This window comes from Diadema antillarum, unplaced genomic scaffold (assembly GCF_040938485.1).
Source record: "Diadema antillarum isolate AM-2024a unplaced genomic scaffold, OU_Dant_1.0 seq00001379_RagTag, whole genome shotgun sequence".
Taxonomy (NCBI): domain Eukaryota; kingdom Metazoa; phylum Echinodermata; class Echinoidea; order Diadematoida; family Diadematidae; genus Diadema; species Diadema antillarum.
Genome location: NW_027272138.1, coordinates 823,963 through 847,255, shown reverse-complemented (window position 1 = coordinate 847,255; position 23,293 = coordinate 823,963). Strand labels below are relative to the sequence as shown.

The 23,293-nt window shown below is 40.0% G+C and overlaps 1 protein-coding gene across 1 annotated transcript in view; it reads right to left on the bottom strand.

Annotated features, from left to right (window-relative positions):
- Nucleotides 1-8,986: 8,986 nt before the first annotated feature.
- Nucleotides 8,987-23,293, bottom strand: part of LOC139708860 (growth factor receptor-bound protein 14-like) — a 34,707-nt gene continuing 20,400 nt past the window's right edge. The window contains exons 6-13 of the mRNA XM_071620818.1: nt 22,854-22,943; nt 21,790-21,930; nt 18,677-18,787; nt 17,607-17,792; nt 15,559-15,675; nt 14,025-14,232; nt 10,474-10,655; nt 8,987-9,427 (exon numbers count right to left, since the gene is read on the bottom strand). Coding sequence (XP_071476919.1) covers nt 9,299-9,427; nt 10,474-10,655; nt 14,025-14,232; nt 15,559-15,675; nt 17,607-17,792; nt 18,677-18,787; nt 21,790-21,930; nt 22,854-22,943 — 1,164 coding nt within the window. The 3' untranslated portion in view covers nt 8,987-9,298. The remainder of the gene's footprint in view (nt 9,428-10,473; nt 10,656-14,024; nt 14,233-15,558; nt 15,676-17,606; nt 17,793-18,676; nt 18,788-21,789; nt 21,931-22,853; nt 22,944-23,293) is intronic.

Here is a 23,293-nt window from a genome sequence, read left to right as displayed (position 1 = left end):
GGAATGAAGGAACAAACAAACCACCCATTATCATGTATTATATGAAAACACAGAAAAATGCAGAATATAAAAATAATTTTAGAGGAACTTTGTTTCCATGGCGATGTGATCATGACTAAACATTTAACCACCGATGATGAGATGAGTACAAAGTAGGCAAGTTGGTGCCAATCCTGCTATTAAGTATGTTATTGGCACTCAGCCTGAATCAATCAACATTTAATTGTCAGCTTGTAATATGCGTCAACCCGGGGCGTCAACATCAATGAAGTCCGATGTATATGTCATGTATACTCAGTATGTATGTGGTTTGAGTGTTTAATTCGTTATTCCATGAGTGTATCTGTATAGCGTGTTATACTTGTCTGTAAAATAATGTGTGTGAGCGTGTTTGTGTGTGTTACATTATGTGTAGGAGTGTTTGCATTATGTGGGCACAATACATCTAGGTGCACATTAAATAATTGACACTAATGGGTTTCCACTTTCCAGCCATGATTAAAGCAGGCCTGCGTAAAAATAAAGTAGGACCTACTGCAGAAATGACAGATAAAACCCCTAATTTGCAAGTCACGGCGAAGGTCCGTAAGGATACGTACAATACTCAATCTAGCTATGATAGAGGACGTGGGATTACCCGTAAACCCGCGGTCACAATAGTTTCCTTGACCACCCACTGTATTCGAAGTGAACTCACTTTTACCGTAATATTGAATACAATTTCAAGGTTTATCAGAATCAGACTGGTACACGTACATTGTATAGCTATAGTTGGACTAACTACATTGTATACACAGCCCAGTAGCTGGAAAAAAAAAGTGATTTCACAGCGACTGGGCTGTGTATAGTGAAAGTCATAGTTGGACAATCTTTGCTTTGTCAGTACATTGTATACTCATTGATATATAGGCAAACAGTAGACTTGTAAGCTAAACTGGACCCCTACTAAAATCACTGAAGAGATAGAAATACAGACACACATCTGAACACAGAAACAGAGTTTCACTCACGCATATTACAATACATGTACATTCCACAATTTGAGAGTAATAGCTTAGTACTTATTTCGATGAAGAGACAGAAAGACAGACTCGAAAATTAACTGACTGCCGTTCAAGCGCCTTCAAAGGCTTTTTTTCTATTTGAGAAAATAACACGGCTGCCTCCTCAACTTTAATGATTGAGGAAACGGAAAAACAGCCAGTCAAACCTCCATTAACAGAAACATGAACTCGCATCATGTGCAGCATAACACATTTCAGAGTTAGGAAACTGAAATGCCATCCTACATACCACGGAGATCCTACTCATTTCTTTGAAGAGTTAGAAGAGAGCAAAACATCTACAAACACACACACACACACACACACACACACACACACATACAAACACACTCACAAACAAGGAAAAGCAGAAATTACGCGGTGCGTAATATATGTCCCCGCCGGAAGTAGCATTTTGTAGCAAAATGTACAATATAGGTAAAAAATCAAGGTCAAAGGTCAAAGAAGTCAAAGGTCAACATTCTGTGTAGAAGTTTTGAAGTGCTCACCTAGTGCCATCACATGAAGCAAACGGAATCGAAATCGGGTTAGAAATGGCGAAGGAGTAGCATTTTGTAGCAAAATGTACAACAAAATGTAGGTCAAAAATTAAGGTCAAAGGTCAAAGAAGTCAAAGGTCAAAATTCTGTGTACAAGTTTTGAAGCCCTCACCTAGTGCCATCACATAAAGCAAACAGAATCGAAATCGGGTAAGAAATGGTGAAGGAGTAGCATTTTGTAACAAAATGTACAATGCAGGTCAAAAATCGAGGTCAAAGGTCAAAGAAGTCAAAGGACAAAATTCTGTGTAGAAGTTTTGAAGCCCTCACCTAGTGCCATCACATAAAGCAAACAGAATCGAAATCGGGTTAGAAATGGCGAAGGAGTAGCATTTTGTAGTCAATGTACTATATGGGTCAAAAATCAAGGTCAAAGGTCAAAGAAGTCAAAGGTCAAAATTCTGTGTAGAAGTTTTGAAGCCCTCACCTAGTGCCATCACATAAAGCAAACAGAATCGAAATCGGGTTAGAAATGGCGAAGGAGTAGCATTTTGTAGCCAATGTACTATATGGGTCAAAAATCAAGGTCAAAGGTCAAAGAAGTCAAAGGTCAAAATTCTGTGTAGAAATTTTGAAGCCCTCACCTAGTGCCATCACATAAAGCAAACGGAATCGAAATCGGGTTAGAAATGGCGAAGGAGTAGCATTTTGTAGCAAAATGTACAATATAGGTCAAAGGTCAAGGTCAAAGGTCACGACTGAAATTCTGTATCGCAGTTTCAAAGCTCCCATGTAGTGCTATACAAATGATGCACAGGATATAGAGTGCGTTAGTGTAGGCGTAGTGCACTCGAGGGTATTTACAATATTGTGAAACATGCACGAGGCGAAGCCGAGTGCATGTTGCACTACATTGTAAATAAAAAATAATCCTGTGCATCATTTGTTTTATAAAATGGGTCGAAAATTCGAAAACTAACATAATTTGTCAGCGTTTTTCACGTACCTTTGTGGGTCAAGACGTCCGAATATGTTCGTCCCAAACTTTTACGCACGTCGCACTCGCGGAAGTCCCGCACATACAGTATAAGTATAATGGGGGGTTGGGTTTCCGGACACCCGCATGAAAACTTACTTATTTTACATAGAATATGCACCCTTTACCTTAAAGACTTGATATAGACTCCTCATATAGGCCTACTAGACAACATACTCTGAAAACGGCGTGAGAATTAACCTGCTAAATCGTTGGATTTGCTCTTCAAAGTGACTCCATGTACGCGTCCGGTCCCATAACGCTTGAGATACTGTACTGTACAAAGTACGTGTACGTATAGTACATTATACGTACGTACGCCACATATGTTATGCATGCACAAGGGAAGACAGGCCGGCCGAACTAGAAGTTGTTAGAAGTTGTTTACAGGATTGACAGCGCGTACGCGTATGCATCAAAGGAGCCGCCGCGCGCACAGACGATCGGCAATCTACCATAGGATTACAGGCAGTGCAGTTGTACTGAAGTAAAGGAAGGCATATAAAGCAAACAGAATAAAAATTGGCTCATAAATGACAGAAGTAGCAAATTGAAGATTTTGATCACACACGGACGCACACACGGACGGACACACGGACACACGGACACACACACGTACGGAGCCCGTTTCATAGTCCCCTGCTCGAACTCGTTCGGCGGGAACAAAAAGAGGAAAATCTCTACATGTTGCAAAAGTTTACTGGTAATTTTTTTTGGCTCAAATATTCCTTGATTCGCTATGTCTACTCCCCCCCCCCCCCTTTCTCTGTAGAAAAGAAGAAGAAGAAAAAAGGAAACAAATCTTTCAACGAGATTGTTGCTCAGAACAGCTCCATTAATTAAATACACACAACTACATGTATATATTACACATATCCATTTCCAGTCATTCATGTTCACATTCACGTTGAACAGTCACACACACACACACACACACACACATACACACACACACACCCCCCCCCACACACATATACACACACAAACAGACACAAACAAAGAAACATAAAACAAAATTAAGAGCACAAAGCAAAAAGTCTAGACAAACAGAGAGTCGGGTTTGACATCCAGTCGTCAATTTCAAACATCTTTTAATGGTCATCACTCACCTTCCTCCCTCTGACCCTTCAATCGGAAATAAACAAACTTGACCACTTCGTAAACCTGACCACATTACATCTCCTAACTTCCAGGGTCAAATCCCTGTCACGCTTCTCAGTGCAATATTAATATCGAACAGTTCCCTTTGTCTGTTACACATTGTTTGTCCATAACCAAGAGAAATCAAAACATCCACTCTTAGCTCTCCTCATTTTTTCTTTTCCTTCATATAAAAGATTTCACTATGGTGGGATAAATAGATATAAGGACAATATTTTCCACATATTAATTTATTTCTCATGAATACAATTCTTTTTTTTTTAACTATGGTCTTGCACAGAACACTTTTTTTTTTTTTTAACAGGAACCCATCCATACACATGATAATCTACATGGTGCAAGACAACATTCATGTACTCTTATCTCATTAAAACATATTATGGCAGTGTTGAGAGGAGAAATAAATTTGTATAAAACTAACGTAGTATTAGTCAATCTCAGACCAAAATACTACATATATAGATATCCGATTTTACATAGAGACAGAATATACAGACAAGGAAAGAAAAATAGTAATATTTAGTGCCATTCACAAAGAATTTACAAGAAGGAGGGAGAGAAAAAACAACCCAACAACATAAGGTACCCTTGTACCAAATATGACTACATACATGTAAAAGCGAAAGAGAGAGAAAAATATATACATATATCATATGTATAAATAGTATACCAGGATAACTTTAAAGTCTGTCCTAGTCTGTCTTAATCCTCAGAAAGAAAACAGAAAAAAAAAAATTAATACAGAGGAAAATATTCTTCAATGTACCTTAACTTGCTACATTGTATTCCAGCTTACCTGGAAGAAAACAAAACAAAAACAAAAACAAAACAAAACAAATACTGAAGTTTTGCAAACCAGGCCAGCCATAGGCTTCAAGATCACATGTCAGCAGAAAAAACACAAAATATGAAAATATGAAAAACTAAAGTGCACCTTCATTTTGCGGCATCTATTCTGCCATTTGTCAATGACATTTGAAAAAAGAAAGAAAAGAAAATCCAAACACTCGAACAGATGCACGTACAGACACATGCACAAACAATCTGTACTCAAAAGTTTGTAAATGTCGTCACGGAGTGCAGTTTGTAGATACAGAGGTGAAATGAGCCCTGAAATAACAAACAGATCTTCAAGTGATAAAATGTCTCGAACATATTCGCCACTACGATGGTCTCACTTTGAGTGCTGTCTCACCTTATGAAAAGGAAACAAGATGTAAAATCATTCCAGTATCACGCATCTCTTAATAAACATCAGTTCAGGGAGTCTAAAACTCCTGTGTCAAAACACCAGTGTCAACTCTCTTGAATAGCCAGTCAGCCGAGGCTGCAATCTGGACGAACTTGATTACGTAATAGTATACACTGAAATGGATTCCATATCAGCGATGACAATGCCGCAACACATTCGTGTGACTATTTAATGTCTCCTGCTACACCAAATGACTGAGGCATCATAACATTAGAAACAGAAAACAAACAAACAAACAAACAAACCTCAAAAACAAAGAGGAATAGGTAAAAGTCCACAGTAGTGTGTAGTACTGTTCATGTTGTAAAACTTGCTGTATAAATTGTAAAAGAAAATAACAGCAATTCCAAGAAGTGCCGGGCAACATTCCTAGCACTTCCTCAAATGCAGTTGCCACAGTGGCATCATCTGTACACCGTTGTTGTCCCGTCTTCACTAATGCATTCTTTTGAATACTGACACAGAGGCATTTTCTCCCAGTACAAGTCAATGTTTTGCATGATGGCCAAATATGCACATAAATTGCAAGAATGATATCATTTAAATGCCTGATTTCAATCACAGATTTTTTTAAATCTTTTTTTTTAAAACAAGTGATGGAAATATATGTAATCCTTTTAACAAAGTTCTGCAGAAATGGACAGAGGCAAATGTGTATAAGTACAGAGATTATCAAAACTGATCATTGCATTGTGACAATAAAATGTGCCGTAGCCATACAGTCTCAACATGATCCGTTACCCTTGCAAACAAAACCTAGCTTGCATTCTTCTAAAAAGGCAAGATCCAAAACTGTAATATCTCATCCTTACACTAGAGTTATAGTTATAAATCCCACTAAATTCTGACAGATATGATTATCAGTGTTTTGCAATACACTGGTGAAGATCAACCTCTTTGTACCGAAATCCAGTACTGTTATTATAACTTCCTGCAATGATCTTCACAATGTATAAAAAAACTTTCAGGTAATCCAAGACTCAAAGCATAGAAAACCCAACAGAGCAACACCGGCTAATGATAAAAACTTACAGAAAAGAAAAAAAAAATGCTGGACAAGATATAGTAATCAACAACCCAAATTTAAAAAATCACTATGAATCAATTGCTGTGAAATAGAAATGCAACAGATACGTTCAAGTGGCAGTGATAGGGAACATATGCTACAAGACTATCAGACATAAAATCAGTTTTTTGCTTCCATATAAGGAAAGAATGAACAGACGCAGCAGAAAATTCATTCTGCCAACAGTAAAGATGTTGCGTAACTGCTCTTTTTCAATGATGACATGTGCATACAGAAGAGATACAAGCATTCTTTAATACTGTATATCTACATCACACATAATAGGTAGTAAGTACAAATACACCGATGCATTGATTTAGAAAGGGCTAACAGTATCTAAACGGTATGTTGGAAGTTTCCGCTTTCGTGCGCCCACATCAACAAGCGAGAGAGATAAAAAAACCTAGCATTTTCGGGCTCATTAAAAGCATCTCGCCTTTCACTGTATATTGTAAAATCATGTGAATATGAAGTAGCTGTGGCTTTGATATGATTTGAGTTTATTTGACTTGGTCAAAGATAGACTTCCTATAAGATAGGTAGACTTCTATGCACTACTATAAGATAAGATAGACTCCTACAACTGGAGTAACTGGCACGAAACTGGTGCATGGTGCCAACTGTAATACAAACAGATTGTACTAGAAAGGCATTGAAACATTCTTTTCAGGCCAGGAGCCCGATTTTTGGGCTAAAAAAAAGATGGGAGTAAAGAAAACTACTTTATCTTAAATTGAAAATCCTTTCATCAAAGTCATCTACAATAGGATTTCACCCTCTCAAGATGTCAAACAAAAATTCATAAATAAACAGAAAAACAACAAAATCAAGAAGAAATCATTTAGAATGTTCAAACACTTCTGGAGGTAAGATTGGAGCCATATTGCCACTGTTCACTGCTCAAAAAGACAAGAGAAAAGGGTGAGTGAGAGAGAGAAAGGACATCACAAAAGCAAGGGTGAGAATCTGCAATACATTGACTCTTGTTTTTGGTAATCATACTCTAAGAGAGAATTGTTGTGTGATGGAAACCACATAATGGGAAGTACAGCTTACAAATTTGATTCAGTGTATTACGAAACATATCTTGACCTTTGAGTCATGTCAGCACCACACGAGCGCTCCCTCTAGTGTTTGCAAGTATAAGGTGGACTGTCGTCAATTGCTTTTACTTGCCATAGAATTTACAGTACATAGAGAGAAAGGGAGGAATAATGGTAAACTATGAAAGATATATATATATATAGATATATTGAATGATAGGCTTATTACAGAAGTGAGATTTTATGTGCCACCCTGCTTACCAAGGGAATAACCAGACTGACAGTTTACTACATCTATTCACAAATATTGAACCCTTGGGTTCGAGAAAAGTTTGTAATATTTCTTGCTACGGAGCTCGCAGCTGTTGTCTCTACTCTTACCAATCTGGTATAACAGCACTGAGGTGGATACCCAGTAGCTATGGTGCAGGTGTTGAATGACTGTTTCACACAAACTTCTAACCTAGAATAGTGCGGATTGCTCTACTCAGTGTCCTTGCAAATGTTAGGTGTAGATTTCCAGTTTGGAGTGTTCTTTGGTTTTGTTTCTTTCAGTGGCAAACAGAAATGTCGGCCTGTCAAAAAAACTATAGTGCTTCTGGTTTAACGGCTATCATTAAACGTAATCACTTTCGTCCCGCTAACCTCCATCCACAAACAGTTTTGCAGTCACAGTGCCTGGTGCAATTGGTTACAATTTGTCAGTTTACCAGTGATTTGGTCTACAGTCTAGACCATGGTCGCACAAAGTGCTAGAGTGCATACTATCAAGAAAGATCAACAGTACTGTGCTACACTTGGCACGGTGTGACATCACTACAGTACTCACATGTACACTTCGCATTAACTACAAAGAATTCTTTGAAATCTTGCCCGAAATACTACAATGTTAAGTTCAAGTCCGTCACACGGCCATAGTACATGTACTTACACAACAGGATAAGGACTTCAATGAGGCATGTATCACTCTGACATGTCAGAGTGTTGACAAAAAAACAGCAACAAACAATTGCTACAATCATTAATATCAAGTGCAAAAGCACTCGGTCAAAACACACTGCTGTTGTTTCTCTCAAGGGAAAAAAAAATACAACAATAAGTTAGAAATCTTAAAAATAAAATGCCTGAATGACAATTCCCCAGGCAGTCATGAACTAGGTCTACAAACAAGATGAAATCTTGCTTTAGTCAACTGCCCACCGACTTTGACTTCTGAGTTAATATACACCCACCACCATGTTACACTTAACAAAAATAACAATTCCACATATAACTGTCATCTCTGCTGCTGCTGCTCCATCTACACACATCATAGATGGTTGCCATGGCAGCAGCAGACGAAAACAAGTTTGCTGTGACACTTCTCGATCCTGAGGTCAAGAATGAGTGGCATCTGGCCGCAGGAGACTTTGACCTTTGCTGCTGCTGGTCTAGGGGGATTCTCTGTCCCTGTGACCCAACCAGTAAAATAAAGGCCAGGGATTGGAGTCCTGGGCTAGGAGTGACAGAGACTTCAGCCACCTTGCTCCTCCTATACTGTACCTCCTCACCATCACTTTTCTCCTTCCTTTCTTAAATGTCCCTCACGTAACCTCTGCATTTTCAACATTGCGTATCTCTCCACCTCATCATCCCTGGCACTGGAGTGTGCACAGCAGCCTATATATCATCCCGTCGCCTCGTTGCTGTTGCTGATAGCAAGTTCCAAAAATGATGATAAAGTACCATCACTTGTCATTGGTTCTCTCGGTGTAGCATTTCCAATCGAAAGTCTATACCAATGCCGAGTCCCAGAGTGTGGGGACCCTTGTCACAAGAAACCATCATGTCAAGTTTCCCAGTCTTGCAGCACTAGCAGCAAACTGGCTCGAAGCCACACATACACAAAGAAAAGCGTATCGAGTACCATCATCGTCAATTAAGCATGCTTCCTCTCCATACATTTTGCGTTTTTTTCACATCGAGTCTTGGAACGTGTGTGATCACGACTCCGGCCTGCCTCGTAAGCTGCTTGCTGACAGGAAAAAAAAAAAAAAATGTTGTGCTTTCAGACACATAAGAGACAGACACATTAAGTCAGTTGCTCAGCAAAAGGGTCTGAGCGGACTTGAATCTCTTCTTGTTATGATTGCAAATAAACAAGATGTCGTTTTGTCAGATTTTCTTCTCCTGCTCTCCACCTTGCATCCTTCCCGGATCACAATTTTGTGCAGACGTGTAAGAGCCTTGTGGGCAGGCCACCAGAATTCAGCTGGTAGAACTCGACCAGTTGCACCAAGTCCGTGAACCGCGTACCACCATCATCTATCGTGTAGCAGTCATCGACCTGACAAGGCAAAAATAAAAAATGAAAGCAATGGATTTAACTACATGTATATAAGTGCCAAAATATGAAACGGAAAAATGAGTAGAAAACCTATAGACCTACACCACTAGTTTGATAGCTGTATAAACATTTTTTATCACGTCTGCACAGTTGTAATAGTCAACAAAATGACATCAAAAATCAAAAGATGGTATGATATGTGTCGATTGCTTGTCAAATGGGGTTAATTCCAAGTGGGGCAGTATCATTCAAGGTTTTGATCAGCATGTGAGCATGAATATCGGGTTCCAGCGGAAAGTGTCTACTGTACAGCCAGGATGGACTTTTATGAGAGTAAGTTGTAGAATTTCCGATTTCTGTGAACTTCACTGTGTTACACTCTTGCTGATGGACTTTTCCCAGATGTGCTTTATCATCCTAAAAAAAAATACATATAGTTGCATATTTTCATTTTCATGCTCATTCAGAAGAGCATGAAATTTGAAAATTAAAAAAATATTCATCATGAACACCCTGCTCACAATATCTCCAATTCTTAGCATTTATATATAAGTGAATATCACAAACCTGATAACTACTTCTGTGGTACTACGCAATCTTGAGTCCAGAGACAAATAGAATGTAATATCAAGGTCACAAATTAAACTGTCATATACCAATTTAGAATTGCACCATAAGAATGGTGGATCCCAATAAATGAAGAAGAAGAAGAAAAAAAAGAAGAAAAGGAAGAAGAAAGAGAAAAAGGAAAAGGAGAAGAAAAAGAACAAGAAGAAGAAGGCACACAATACTGGTTGGGATAGCAGAGCTGAGTAACTACTGTAAAACATGATATATTCGCGGCATGAAATTTTTGCGAATTGAAGCCGATGGCTTCTATTGTGGCGTGACATTTTCGCGAATTGCCACAGGTGTGCAATGCATACAATGTAGACAAGAACTTTCGCATGCATTTTATTTTCACGAATCTAGGCGCTCGCCAAGTTCGCGAAATTAAAATGTATGCAAACATTCCTCGTTTTACAGTAACTGCACAATCAACTTACCATATTGATCTGGTAGTGTTTGACCTTCTGGTTATGGCTAAAGGAGAGAACGAAGGCGCCAGGGATGCGCTGGCTCTCCCTGATGAGGAACATGCCATCAACCATGCCCTGTTTGGCAAAGAGTGCCTGTGTCTCGTCCCTCGTTAGCCCACTGTGGAACCAGGGCTGCGTCATGTGGATACCTGAGTGATGTGACACGAGGAAAAGACTTGGTGGTCAAAATGTGCAAAACCAAGGTGACAGTCAATTGCACAAAGCAATACAAATGAAAAAATGAAGAGACTTTCTTTGAGAGTGTTTTTGTAAGTACTGGTCTATACAAGGCCATTATTCAAGCTAATAACCAGTGCTTTCAATGTGTAAATATCTTGTACTACAATCACAGTGTGATTATCCACTTTTCCAAGTAGCACAATCACAGCAGGGTTCAAATATTCACTTCTACCACCATTAAGTTGTAAATATTCACTTGTGCTACTATTAGGATGTAAACATTCACTTGTACTTCTATCAGTAGTGTAAATGTAAAAGTGTAAATGTTCACCTGTACTGTAATCAAGGTGTAAATGTTAACTTGAACTATAATCAAGGAGTAAATGTTAACTTGTACTGCAATCAAGGTGTAAATGTTGACTTGTACTGCAATCAAGGTGTAAATGTTCACTTGTACAGCAATCAATGTGTAAATGTTCACTTGTACTGCAATCAATGTGTTAATGTTCACTTGTACTGAAATCAAGGTGTAAATGTTCACTTGTACTGAAATCAAGGTGTAAATGTTCACTTGTACTGCAATCAAGGTGTAAATGTTCACTTGTACTGCAATCAAGGTGTAAATGTTCACTTGTACTGCAATCAATGTGTAAATGTTCACTTGTACAGCAATCAATGTGTAAATGTTCACTTGTACTGCAATCAATGTGTTAATGTTCACTTGTACTGAAATCAAGGTGTAAATGTTCACTTGTACTGCAATCAAGGTGTAAATGTTCACTTGTACTGCAATCAAGGTGTAAATGTTCACTTGTACTGCAATCAAGGTGTAAATGTTCACTTGTACTGCAATCAAGGTGTAAATGTTGACTTGTACTGCAATCAACGTGTTAATGTTCACTTGTACTGCAATCAAGGTGTAAATGTTGACTTGTACTGCAATCAAGGTGTAAATGTTAACTTGTACTGCAATCAAGGTGTTAATGAGAGAGATAAACAAATTCCCCAATTTTCAATATTCTTTCACCTTCATGCATAGAATTCCTGGTGAACCTAAAACACACCTGTACTCTCCAACACACTTTGGCAGGAATAACTTCAAGGGATTTCATATCTGTATCAAGTGAAGACCTATAGCAATGTATGCAGTGAGGCAACAATAAAAGCACCTGTCATAATTCTCTCCCCCCCTCCTCCCCCCCCCCCCCCCCCCCCATTCCTCTGGGGTTTTCTAAAAACTAAATTAACACAGCACACTCCCAAGTTACACTTTCCAATGTCATAATCACACAATGAGCCCTGTGACTTTCATGCAGATGTTTAGTGTGTCTAAAATAAAGTGGTTTAAACATCCATCTGGGACCAAGGGGGGGGGGGGGGGGGGGAGGGGAGGAGAGGGGGTGCTTAACATAAGTCAAGCCACAAGCATGAGTATTAAGATCTAGTTTGGGTCATGTTGCCATTAAGGTCATTTCACTGGTGCATTAAATTCAATTTGCCCCAAGGAGACACCCCTTTGCAGCTGCTGCTCTTTAGGGCCATCCTAATGGCATTTTCGGTGGAGGCAAGAGGCGTGGCACGTTGGCCTTGTAATGAACCCTTCCACTCTTGGCTTGGTATCAAAAAGTTCTTATCGGCAGCCCCATGTGAATACTGAGTTAATTCTAGAACAAAAAGAATGAGGGGAACAGAAAGTGTACAGAACAGCTGAGGTGCATTATCAGTTTTAAGGTGCATTATTAGTTTTTAGAGACCAGCAAAATGTCACGATTAAAATATATAAATTTCATGAAGAGAACCCCCCCCCCCAAAAAAAAAAAAAAAAAGCGCAAACCATCTTGTCGTGTACACTCATGATTATTACTTAGGCTCATGAATGTACAATGGCTTTCTTGGGGCTGAACAATCATTTCAGCACAAATAAATATGAGTAAGATATTTGGTTTCTGGCACTCTTGTTTTCCACAGTTTGTCAAGTGCCTTTCAAACAAACTCACGAAAAGGTTTTTTACCAATTTTAACAGTTGTGATTCACAGTTATGATTAGCAGCAGTATTCAATTAAGTTATTGCAGTGAGTATATCTTTCAGAAATTTGACATATCAGTTATGTTTAAAAAAACAATAATCAATATGACATCCGAGGCCCAACTGCAATTTCTCAATTGCCCTTTCATGAAAATTTGGCTAAAACTTTCGAGGGCATAAAACTGAAAAGCAGAGTCTATTACCGATGTGTACTCGGTGGTAGCGTTTAAACATGGGTTCTGGTTTGAATATTTCAGAGCTCTTTGCAAGTAACTGCTGTATTTTGTTGAGCACAGGTACTAATAACTAATCCCTACTAACTACTATGCTGGGATAGAGTTCACATGCGAAAATACAATGAATTTACTAAGAAAAAAATGGCTTCCCCAGAACAACTTTCATGATTAGGGGAGTTAAGGACTAGGAAAGTATCTACTTGCCCCCTAAAAAAAAATCTGGGGAGCAAATCAGAGCTCCATTTTGGATTGGCCAATTTATCAGCACCCCTCCAATCAACCCACGACCCCTTCCGCACGAGAACAGCCTCCACGTCATTTGGGTTAGGTAAACGAATATCCTTAATAGCCCATAAATAAGAATGGATATGGGTAATGAAGCAATTAATGGGCCCTCCCAGCTATTTGTCCTCCTGTTTGTTGAGTGCAATGATGAGCCATTAGGACCGGAGCTAATGGGGTATAAATCTACGCCTTATCGGGATCACCCGTTGGTTTTTCTTGAACTTCCAGCACTGCCAGCGAGTTATGAATCTGAAGACGAGTCATGTGACACTAAGTGGGACAACTTGCACGCTGACATGCACGCACCTTTCTACCTCTCCTGCCCAATACTCAAAACTTGTGATGAAAGTGCATCCATGCAACACATATATTGTTATTGTGTTTACATGTATGTGTAATGTAAATTTTTGAAATTGTAGAAACTAGCTATAGTGAGTATCATATTTGTATATGTTACGTTTGACTTATATTGTCAACAACAAAAAAAAGAATCGCAAGTGATGCCATACAAGAATGAGTAAATCAAATCAATTCAAAATCAAATCAAAGTCACTGAATACACACATGAAGTCCGCCTCTTTTTACTATCTGATCATGAATATTTTGACCACGACGGCTTGTTTGCCATTAGTATACACATCACCAAGATTGCCTTGACAGTGGCAATGCACAAATCCTGTTTGTGGGCAAACAACCTCCTGATTCACGTTGTCATTGCCACAAAAACATGTTCATCCAAATACATCCCTGACTTTCTTTTCCCCTAGTGTTATTCTTCAGGACTGCCTACCTGAGTTGATACCGCCCCGCCGCACTGCCCCCGGACTGGTGTTGTGGTGGGGGCGGGGACTGGAGCTGCTATGGCGCGGGCTAGATGACAGCTGGGAATGGGGGCTGCTGGAGCCCCCTGACGAGGATGGGTAGTTGAAACGGGGGCTGCTCGTCGTCACCCGCGGACTGATGAGGGGGCTGTCCAATGACCTCTGACCCCCTCGTCTCTGCCAACGATCAAGAGAGGGCAGTATACTTTAACTGAATTGTATTGACTGTCCAATGCAGACATTCTTTGCTCACTAGTTGATCCTTTTACAGAGTGTACACATAATTTATAACATAGAAATGAAAGACTTTGAAGTCATCTCAAATGATGATACAAATTACGAAGACGTGCAATATAATTGCACAGTCAATACAACAACAAGAAAGATTGATATGAAATACAAGGGAGTACTATGAAATGCTGTAACTTGCTTGAAAGGTCAACTCTATTTTTTTTTTTTTTTTTACTTTTTATGCTGGAGAGTGGATTATCCTATAAATGGAAACTAATGAGTATGAATGCCTAAATATGAATCATGGAAGGTGATTTCCATAGAAAATGGAGGCTAATGGCTACATAATGGCTGAGTACGACAAAAGGTCTTAATCATGCCATAGTTTCATGAGAGGAAAACACCTTCTGGAATCGGAGCTGAAGATACAAAGAAGAAAAGAGAAATATAGGGAGAACAAAAGAACAAGACTGTCTTCTTGTGCTTCCATTGCTTTAATTCTTTAAGTCTACAGACCCTATAATGGATTTGCATTTTAAAAAAAACAGCAAGTATTTAGCCATGATCTATAAAATGGGAAGACATACAATTGCAAGGCAGTGGGTTATTTTCATCATGCTGCTGAGAGAGAAAGATAGAGTCGAAAATCCCAATTTGGACAAATCTCCACTGGGGAGGTAAATGGAAGGAAAATACGGCTTCAAATCAGCCCATGTCTATGAAGCCCTACGTTAACTTCTGGTAAATCATGCTTGATAGAAGGTTATAGATTAATTGGAATGGTCCACAATGACAGAAGGTGCATATTGATGACAGTAGCTGCTTATTAACGGCTTCAAAGTTTCCTAGTATGCAGTCTACTAGAATGTCACAAAATGATTTCAAATTACTTACAAAACTTTATACTCCACAGGCTCTCGTCCCTATAGGAGCAATTTTCAGCAGCTTTTTTTTTTTTTGGTCTTTGTTTTTTTGGCTACATTTACAAAACTTTAAATATGCAACTATTTTTCCCCTTGGGGAATGGCAACATGATATAGCTCTTCCCTCACTCCTTTTCCAGACAAACAAAAAGTTTCTATACTTTAATGGAGAATATTTTAATGATAGTTGAGAGCAAGAAAGACTTAAGTTGGTAGAAAGTGGTGAACAGGGGTTGGGGAGGGAAGGGTGAGGGAAGTTGGAAAGGTGAGGGGTTAAGAACAAATATAGAAAAAAAGGGGGTGCGAGTGGTGGGAAGGGGTTGGCGAGTGGGATCACATTGAGACTTACCCTCCAGTTAAACTCCTCTTGCCTGGCAATGGCGATAGCCTCGCTGGGGTTGTCGATGACGCGGCCCTGAGTCCCCGAGAAGTCCATCGCAACGCGGTCCGAACAATTCCTCATGTTCTGCGGAGGGAAAACGAGGTGCATCCAAGTGACAGATTAGATAAAATGCACAAACAGACAAAGATGAAAGCTGTGTAGGTTATGAGCATCTGTTTCATGTTGAATTGATTTGTTTGATAGGATCAAAAGCAGCTTGCACGACTCTATCCATCTCTGCTTTGCACAATTGCGTGTTGCTTTCAAGAGTTTTGCACACGAAAACATCTTCAACAAACAAATTTGAACATTTTCACAATATTTGCAAACAAGAGGATTGATAGACAAAACATAAAAAAGCTGCAAATGGCTCAGTTTGCATGCAATCCCTAGCTCCTCAGATGTCCAGATATTAACCCATTGAGGATGGGCTGATTTTGCTACAACACGCATTTCCCATACACACTGGTCTGAGTATACTTGGGACTTGTCCTCAATGAGTTAATTAAAAGAGGACCCATATTGATTTAAGAATAGCAAAACATACAAATAGTTCCTCTAGAAATTATAGAAATGGCACATGAGGTAAATCTAGCAAACAAATCTGTAAACTGATAAGATATCAAAGTTAAGGCTTAACAAGTGACTTTGTTGTTACTTTGTCTCACACAACAGACAAATAAATGATATCAAATGGCTAGCAAGCTCAAATTAAAGCACTTTTAATAAGTAGCATGGCTGTGATTCCCAAGTCCTAAAATAATCGCTATGTCAAAAGACAGAAAAGAGATAATGTTGCAATTAACATACACATGGTTCATACCCTTGGGGTATCTCTGAAAAAAAAAACAAATCAATGTCAACAACTCCTAGCTGATATCGTGGTCAAATAAATAAACTCAACTCAACAAATATGCTCATCAAATTCATACAATACTTCTCTATGCATATACTTTCATCAGTTTTCATCCCACTGGGTCCTCCACAAAGGTAGCCCATCTCTATTAATCAACTCTCTCTGATGTGCCTCCATCGCATGGTCTACTTACAGAAACTTCATTAAATCTTTACATACACACAACCATGGACTAATCCCAGTCTCTATGTTTCCATATGGATACATATCACTGAGCCACAGATTCTGTCCAATGATGCCTGCTTTGCCAACCCCACCCCAAACTCCATCCCATCCTTACCCTCTCCCTCCCACACTACCCACCTGTAATAACACCTCCTCAATCTCTGCTCTTGAGCCTCATGTTCTGCCAACTGATGTCGGCCCAACCCTTAAACCCTGCCCAACCCCTTGCCCCATCAAATCCCCAACCCTCCTTCCCCAGTACCCAACTGTAGTAACACCTCCTCGCTCTCCTCCCTTGACCTAAGTATTCTGCCCACTGGTGCCTGCCCAACCTCTTACCATAACCGAACCGCCAATCCCGTCCAATCCCTTCCCCTCTCCCAATCCCAACCCCCAACCCCTACCCCGCCCAATCTCCATCTCCTCCCTCCCTCATCACTCACCTGTAATAACACCTTTTTGCTCTCCTCTCTTCACCTAAGTAAGTATTCTGCTCACTGATGCCTACCCAACCCCTTACCCTAACCAACCGCCCTCCCAATCCAAATCCCAACCCCTAACCCCGCCCAATCTCCATCCCTCCTTCCCACATTACCCACCTGTAATAACACCTTTTTGCTCTCTTCTCTTGACCTAAGTAAGTATTCTGCTCACTGATGCCTACCCAACCCCTTACCCTAACCAACCGCCCTCCCATTCCAAATCCCAACCCCTAACCCCGCCCAATCTCCATCCCTCCTTCCCACATTACCCACCTGTAATAACACCTTTTTGCTCTCTTCTCTTGACCTAAGTAAGTATTCTGCTCACTGATGCCTACCCAACCCCTTACCCTAACCAACCGCCAACCCCGTCCAACTCCCTCCCCTCTCCCGATCCTCACCCCAACCCCTACCCCGCCCAATCTCCACCCCCTCCCTCCCACATTACCCACCTGTAATAACACCTCCTCGCTCTCCTCCCTTGTCTTGATGGTCCTCTCCAGTGCCCTCTGGTAGTTCTCCAGAAGCTGCTCTCCGTGTTTGAAGAGCCGGAGGGCCGCCAGCCAGCACTGCCGGGTCTTCTCGTCCTCAGCGCACATCAGCCTCAAGTCTTTGGCACTGAACTTGGAATTCCTCACCTTTAAAAAAGACAACCAAAATGCCAAAGGCAGGGTGAAGAAAGAAGCAAAGATTTTTTATTTTGCTTCATACGCAACCCAGTGGCGGATCCAGAGATGGACGCACTGGGTGCATGCCCGTTTATTTTTTTGTTAAAACAAAAGAAATAAAGGAAAACAAATGAAATGAAAACCTGCAAGTAATACCAGAAATATTTTTAGCGCCACTCCCTCTCCCCCCCCCCCACTTTATGGAATTCCTGGACACGCCCCTGCAACCCCTCCACTTTTGCTTGCTTCTTTGTCATTATAACTGTTCACAATTGCCTGCAGTGGATGGCATTGAACCTTTGATAAATTTGGGAAAGTATACACCACCACAGGAAGTGAAAGGAAATAATAAAATTAAACATACATCATATACTCAGTGCCATAAAAAACTGTCACACAGATTGAGGACCAAACTTGACAAAGCTATCATGACGTTATTTTCTAGAATGCCAAATCTGTAATATACTAGACTTGCCCACCTTTAACTAATGAGAGCAGAAGCAGAAATACAGCCACTGGGTGAAGTATTGCATTTAAATTCCATATGTCCAAAATGGAAAATTGAAAATCATCACTTAACACTTCCTAGTCACTTTGAGCATCAACATCACAAATGCACACTAACTACATGTAACCATATGTAATGGTATAGTAAATTTCCATGAAATTAACCATATGCTGCATATCAAAGCCCTCAGTAGCTGGTCTTGAAAAATTTGAAATTTGAAATTACTTCAAATATGCAACACAGCATCTCTAAAAGTAGACTGGTAATCATTATTTCTCTGTATTTCTTCAACAGGAATGACTGTATTCAGGCTGGTCAAATGCTGGGCCAAAGATGCTAGTTTTACCTTGGTACAGAACATGAACTCTGTTGGCGCATGGTACTTCTTCTTAGGGTTCAATGCACGATAGATGTCGACGTTACTCAATTGCACAAAGTGATTCAGGTGTCTTGGATCCTGCAGGAAGAAACAAATAAAAAAAAAAGGATAAAAGTCAGTTATTAATGCCACAATTCAAGCGACGAACAATGTGTCTTGGATAGGATATATAAAATGGAGGTCCCATGTTTGAGAATCACAACTCACACACATAAAAGTTCAGCTTCGTTCATTCACCACAAAGAGTAGGGTGCAAAACCCAGTGAAGTAGCCCCCCCCCCCCCCAACAAAAAAGATGCTATGCACCATGATTATCAATTCGTGTAAACCTTTGTGATATATTGTCTTGCATAGACAAATATATGTGACCCACTACAACAAAAGGATCCTAAAGTCGCTGACGGCCGAGCCGAGAAAATCGAGTTTGAAGTCACATCATCAAAATTGGTCAAAACAATCGGATTTCTGTTTTTGGCATAATTTTGTAGTCTAATGTTTTGTCCATCATCTGCCGAAATTTCGAAGCTAAATGAGCAAAGGAAAGGCAAGAAATTAGCCTTGATTTTCCAACTTTCAATATAAGAGAAATGTGTCCGAAGATTTGGATTTAGCGCCGCAGCTAGACTCCGCCCCCAGCAACGAGGGAGTGGTCTTACTGGTCAGTGCGTGGCATCCTGATTACCGATTGGTTGTGCGTAGACCGCTGGCGCTAAGCTTTACTGAACATGGCGGAGGTCGCTAGGAGCGTGCCTTCTATTGTCAAGCGGTGAAAAATGTCTCGCCTCCCCATGACCATGACAGCGTCGGAAGGACAACTTTGAAGGCGTTTTTCTCCAAACTCTGATTTCCTCAACCACTTGACATGCGCTGATTAGATTATCGATATCTCTGCAACCGAGTACTTTTATGAGTTGTGCTATATATGAAATTAAAGTAGAAGAGCACAGGAATAATATCATGCCATTTTCAGAAAATTGTCCTCCCCCGACTTTCGGATCCTTTTGTTGTAGCGGGTCACATATACCATTCAACAGAATACAAGATAAGGCCTCAGACTGAAAACTCAAGTGAGTTTACCAAGCTATTGCATTGCTTTCACTGAAAATCAATTACAATGAATAAGTATGAAAATGACAAAAACTTAAGTGAGAAACTTCAGTGCACCAATTCCAGTGCAGATGAAGAAATCATCTTTGAATCATTGAATTTGCCTATTTCACTCCTTTGTATTCATATGCACAGCCCACACAGCATCTACGTAAGATAAACATCATGAAACATTGCAGAGGAACGCTTAATACCACACACCGCAATTTCCTGAAGAAAATGAAAGAACAAATAATTTTATGTACCCCTATATTCTGTCCCAATCTTTATTTTTCACCCATTAGTGATTATGTGGTTGTTAAAAATACTACCACAAACCAAGAATTCCTCACATGAAAAAACCATCATGTTAGGTGCTATTTAACGGGACAGAAAAACACACTGGGTCATCATTTGAATTCTACCGCAAGGCGAGAGGGAGTAAAAAAAGATGTGGCTAATCGATATCCCTAGAGCATTACCAGCCAGGGGTACAGTTCTGCAGGCTGAAGCTGACATTTTCAATATAATGCCACAGTAATTTACAACCACAAGTAAATATATCTAATTCTGTTTCCCAAAATAAGAAGAAGAGAAGAAAAAAAACTAGGAGATTGGAGGAACAAACAATGAATACAACATCCTGCAGGTTGTAAACAACGGAAGAGATTCTTCAGCTCTACTGCTAACACATTCTCCTATACTCGAGAAGAGTGCAAAACAAAATAATGTTTTGTAACACATTTCACAACACTTTTACTTCCTCGAAGGAAAAAGGGCATTCGTAACTTAAATCAAGACGAGGGCCAGAGAAGTGTCCTTGGCAGTTTCAATATGTATTTGCACTATAGGTCATCATGCCAAAAATAACCACAATATAGTTATTTAAAGAATCGACATTGTACATCTATCTTGCCCGAAATGATCGCCAATCGCATACCGGGTGATCCTATTGCATGTGACTTTCGACAGACGGAAGAATAAAAGCATTAAACAACACACTGCTATTCAATACCCAGCTGCAGGTCAGAGTTTCTTTTTCTTTCTTTTTTCTCAGATTTTCTCTCTCTTTTTTTAAAATATTCCCAATAGAATAGAGAGCTTTGTGATACCCTAGCAGCTCTGCTTGTGAACCGACCACCTAACAGTGACATTTCAGCATCTTGTCGCCCTCTGCAAGAAGCGAACAGTACCTCGCGCAGAAACGTTGTGACAAAAGCATCTTTTTTCTCTCCCCCTTCTGCTAATGTGTGCAGACCTTACAGTTGTACCTTTTTGATTCACCCTAACAAAAGGACGACACTGATAAAGGCACTGCCTCGACAATACAAGTGACATTTGGTCAACCAACTCACAAAGCAAGGGGGAGACAAAAGGGAGAATACTTCTCGACAAGTTCAAACGTGATCCCTGGATGAATGGCTAGGACACCCAGGCAAAGGTTACCCGACCGTTTTAACATCTTCCGATCAAAGGGACAGCATTCATGCAGCTGAAATGTCAGAAAAGGCTGCAAGTCTGAGAATGTGGGGAAAGATATTGATTGCCTGTGCAAATATTTGAATGCCTATTATGTTAACAGCACCTCCGATTCTGCTGACATTCCGCTGATTAAGCATTTTTGTCTTATGCCACCAATTGCAGCCCTGCAAAAAAAAAAAAAAAAAAAGACATAAAGGTAACCTAAGCCTCATCACCCCCTAAAAAAACGACAGCACCACCAAAACATATCACAAGACAAGACTCTTATCTGTTCTCATCATACGGGCAATGTACACTCAATTTCGCGATGACAATCAACTGAGCAATTACGGACGGGAAGAGTGCAGCAAACATGAGACAGACTTTAAGAAGAACAAAAGAGGACAAAGTAAAGCAGAGGGACAGGGAGAGATAGAACACAGAAAAAAGAAGAAGAAGATGATATGGAGGAGAAAGAGGAGGAAGAAGAAAAAATGTCAAAAGAGAGTTGCAGCGACTTCAGTATTTTTTACCTTGGAGCTCCCCTTTGAGGAGTAGTAGAGCCCCGATTCCCTGAGAACACAGAAGTGCTTCTTCCAGGAGCGCTTGTGGCCCTCCCTGATGTGTAGCCAGCCCTGGATCTCTGGCAGAGTCTCCACGGGACTCAGCATGTCCTGGAAAGCCAGGTGGGTGTGGCAGCGAGGTGGGTGTGGCAGCAAGATTGGTGTAGAAGACAATGAGGTGGGCATGCAAAAAAGGAGAATATAAAAGCAGTGGTTTTAAGACAGGTTATGACATTGTGGATCTCCAACATGCACTTGATTCATACATATTTTTCTTCTCTGTAATCTTCATTGAGCTTTCATTCAAGTCATATCATAATGACAATATTATATATCAAAATTGATTCCACTTTCAGATGTAAATCACACAGTACATGACAAAAAAAAAGACATGCTCATAATTCATTTTAACTGTAATCAGAATAGACAGCTTAATATGTGAATTAACTGAAATATCAGAATGCTATTACACAATGTGAACTAGTAGCCCCCTCCCCACAATTACCCACTACATTTTTTATTAAATTGTACACATGTGCATGCATTCATACATTTCTACAGACAGCCCCCCCCCCCCCCAATGGTATGCAAGGGGAAAATAACATTTTATTTTAAAAAGTAAGTTTGTTTCTGTACGCTGTACAAAACCCAATGTTTTATCATCCTCTATACAATGAATTCATCATGATATGACATCTGTTTCACTCTCCAGCTATTCTCATTAACTAGCTAGATTGCAGGATATTATACAGGTTTGCAATTAATTAAAACAGCCAGCTAGCCCAATAACAAACATAAGCATGAACTGATGGTTACAAACAAAGAAACTTAAAATTCCCCATTAAAAGGAGATGGTGGGGCAACAAAATACCACTTTTACATCTTATCACAATGTGACTGAAACGAGACAGAATGTTTAAAACATAGTCAACTTCACTTGGCCAGGCTTTGTGGGTAAGGTGGCATAAAGAAAGATGAAAGCATATAGAAAAACAAAAAGAGAGCCTTCACTGGCCTCCTATCAAGCTACTTACTAGTAATAACGAGCGTGGCCTCTTGGGTTTCTCGAATAAATTATCTGCCGCCTCGTTCGGGTCTGCGACCATATGTGATGGGAAGAATTGCTGCGGGCAAGAGGAAATGAAAGCGACAAGTGTTAGCGACATTATTGGCACATTTGCAAACAGCCATCGACAATGGAGTGTTTTGCCTCCAATCTTCGGCTCCGGGTTCTCCAGCATCACGGTCCGACGGCCGTTCTTCCCATTTTTTTCCCCCCACTCCTCTTGACAGGGAGCAGGGAGGAAAACGTGATGTTGAGAATGCAGAGAGAAAAGAGAAGGAAAGAAATATTGAAGTGCCACGACAAACCCATTAGAGACTGCAAAAGAGAAAGAATGGAGGAGGGGAGAAGTGTATCTCGTTTCCACCTCATCTCGTTTGAATTACTGCTGACGGAAGATATGCCTGCATT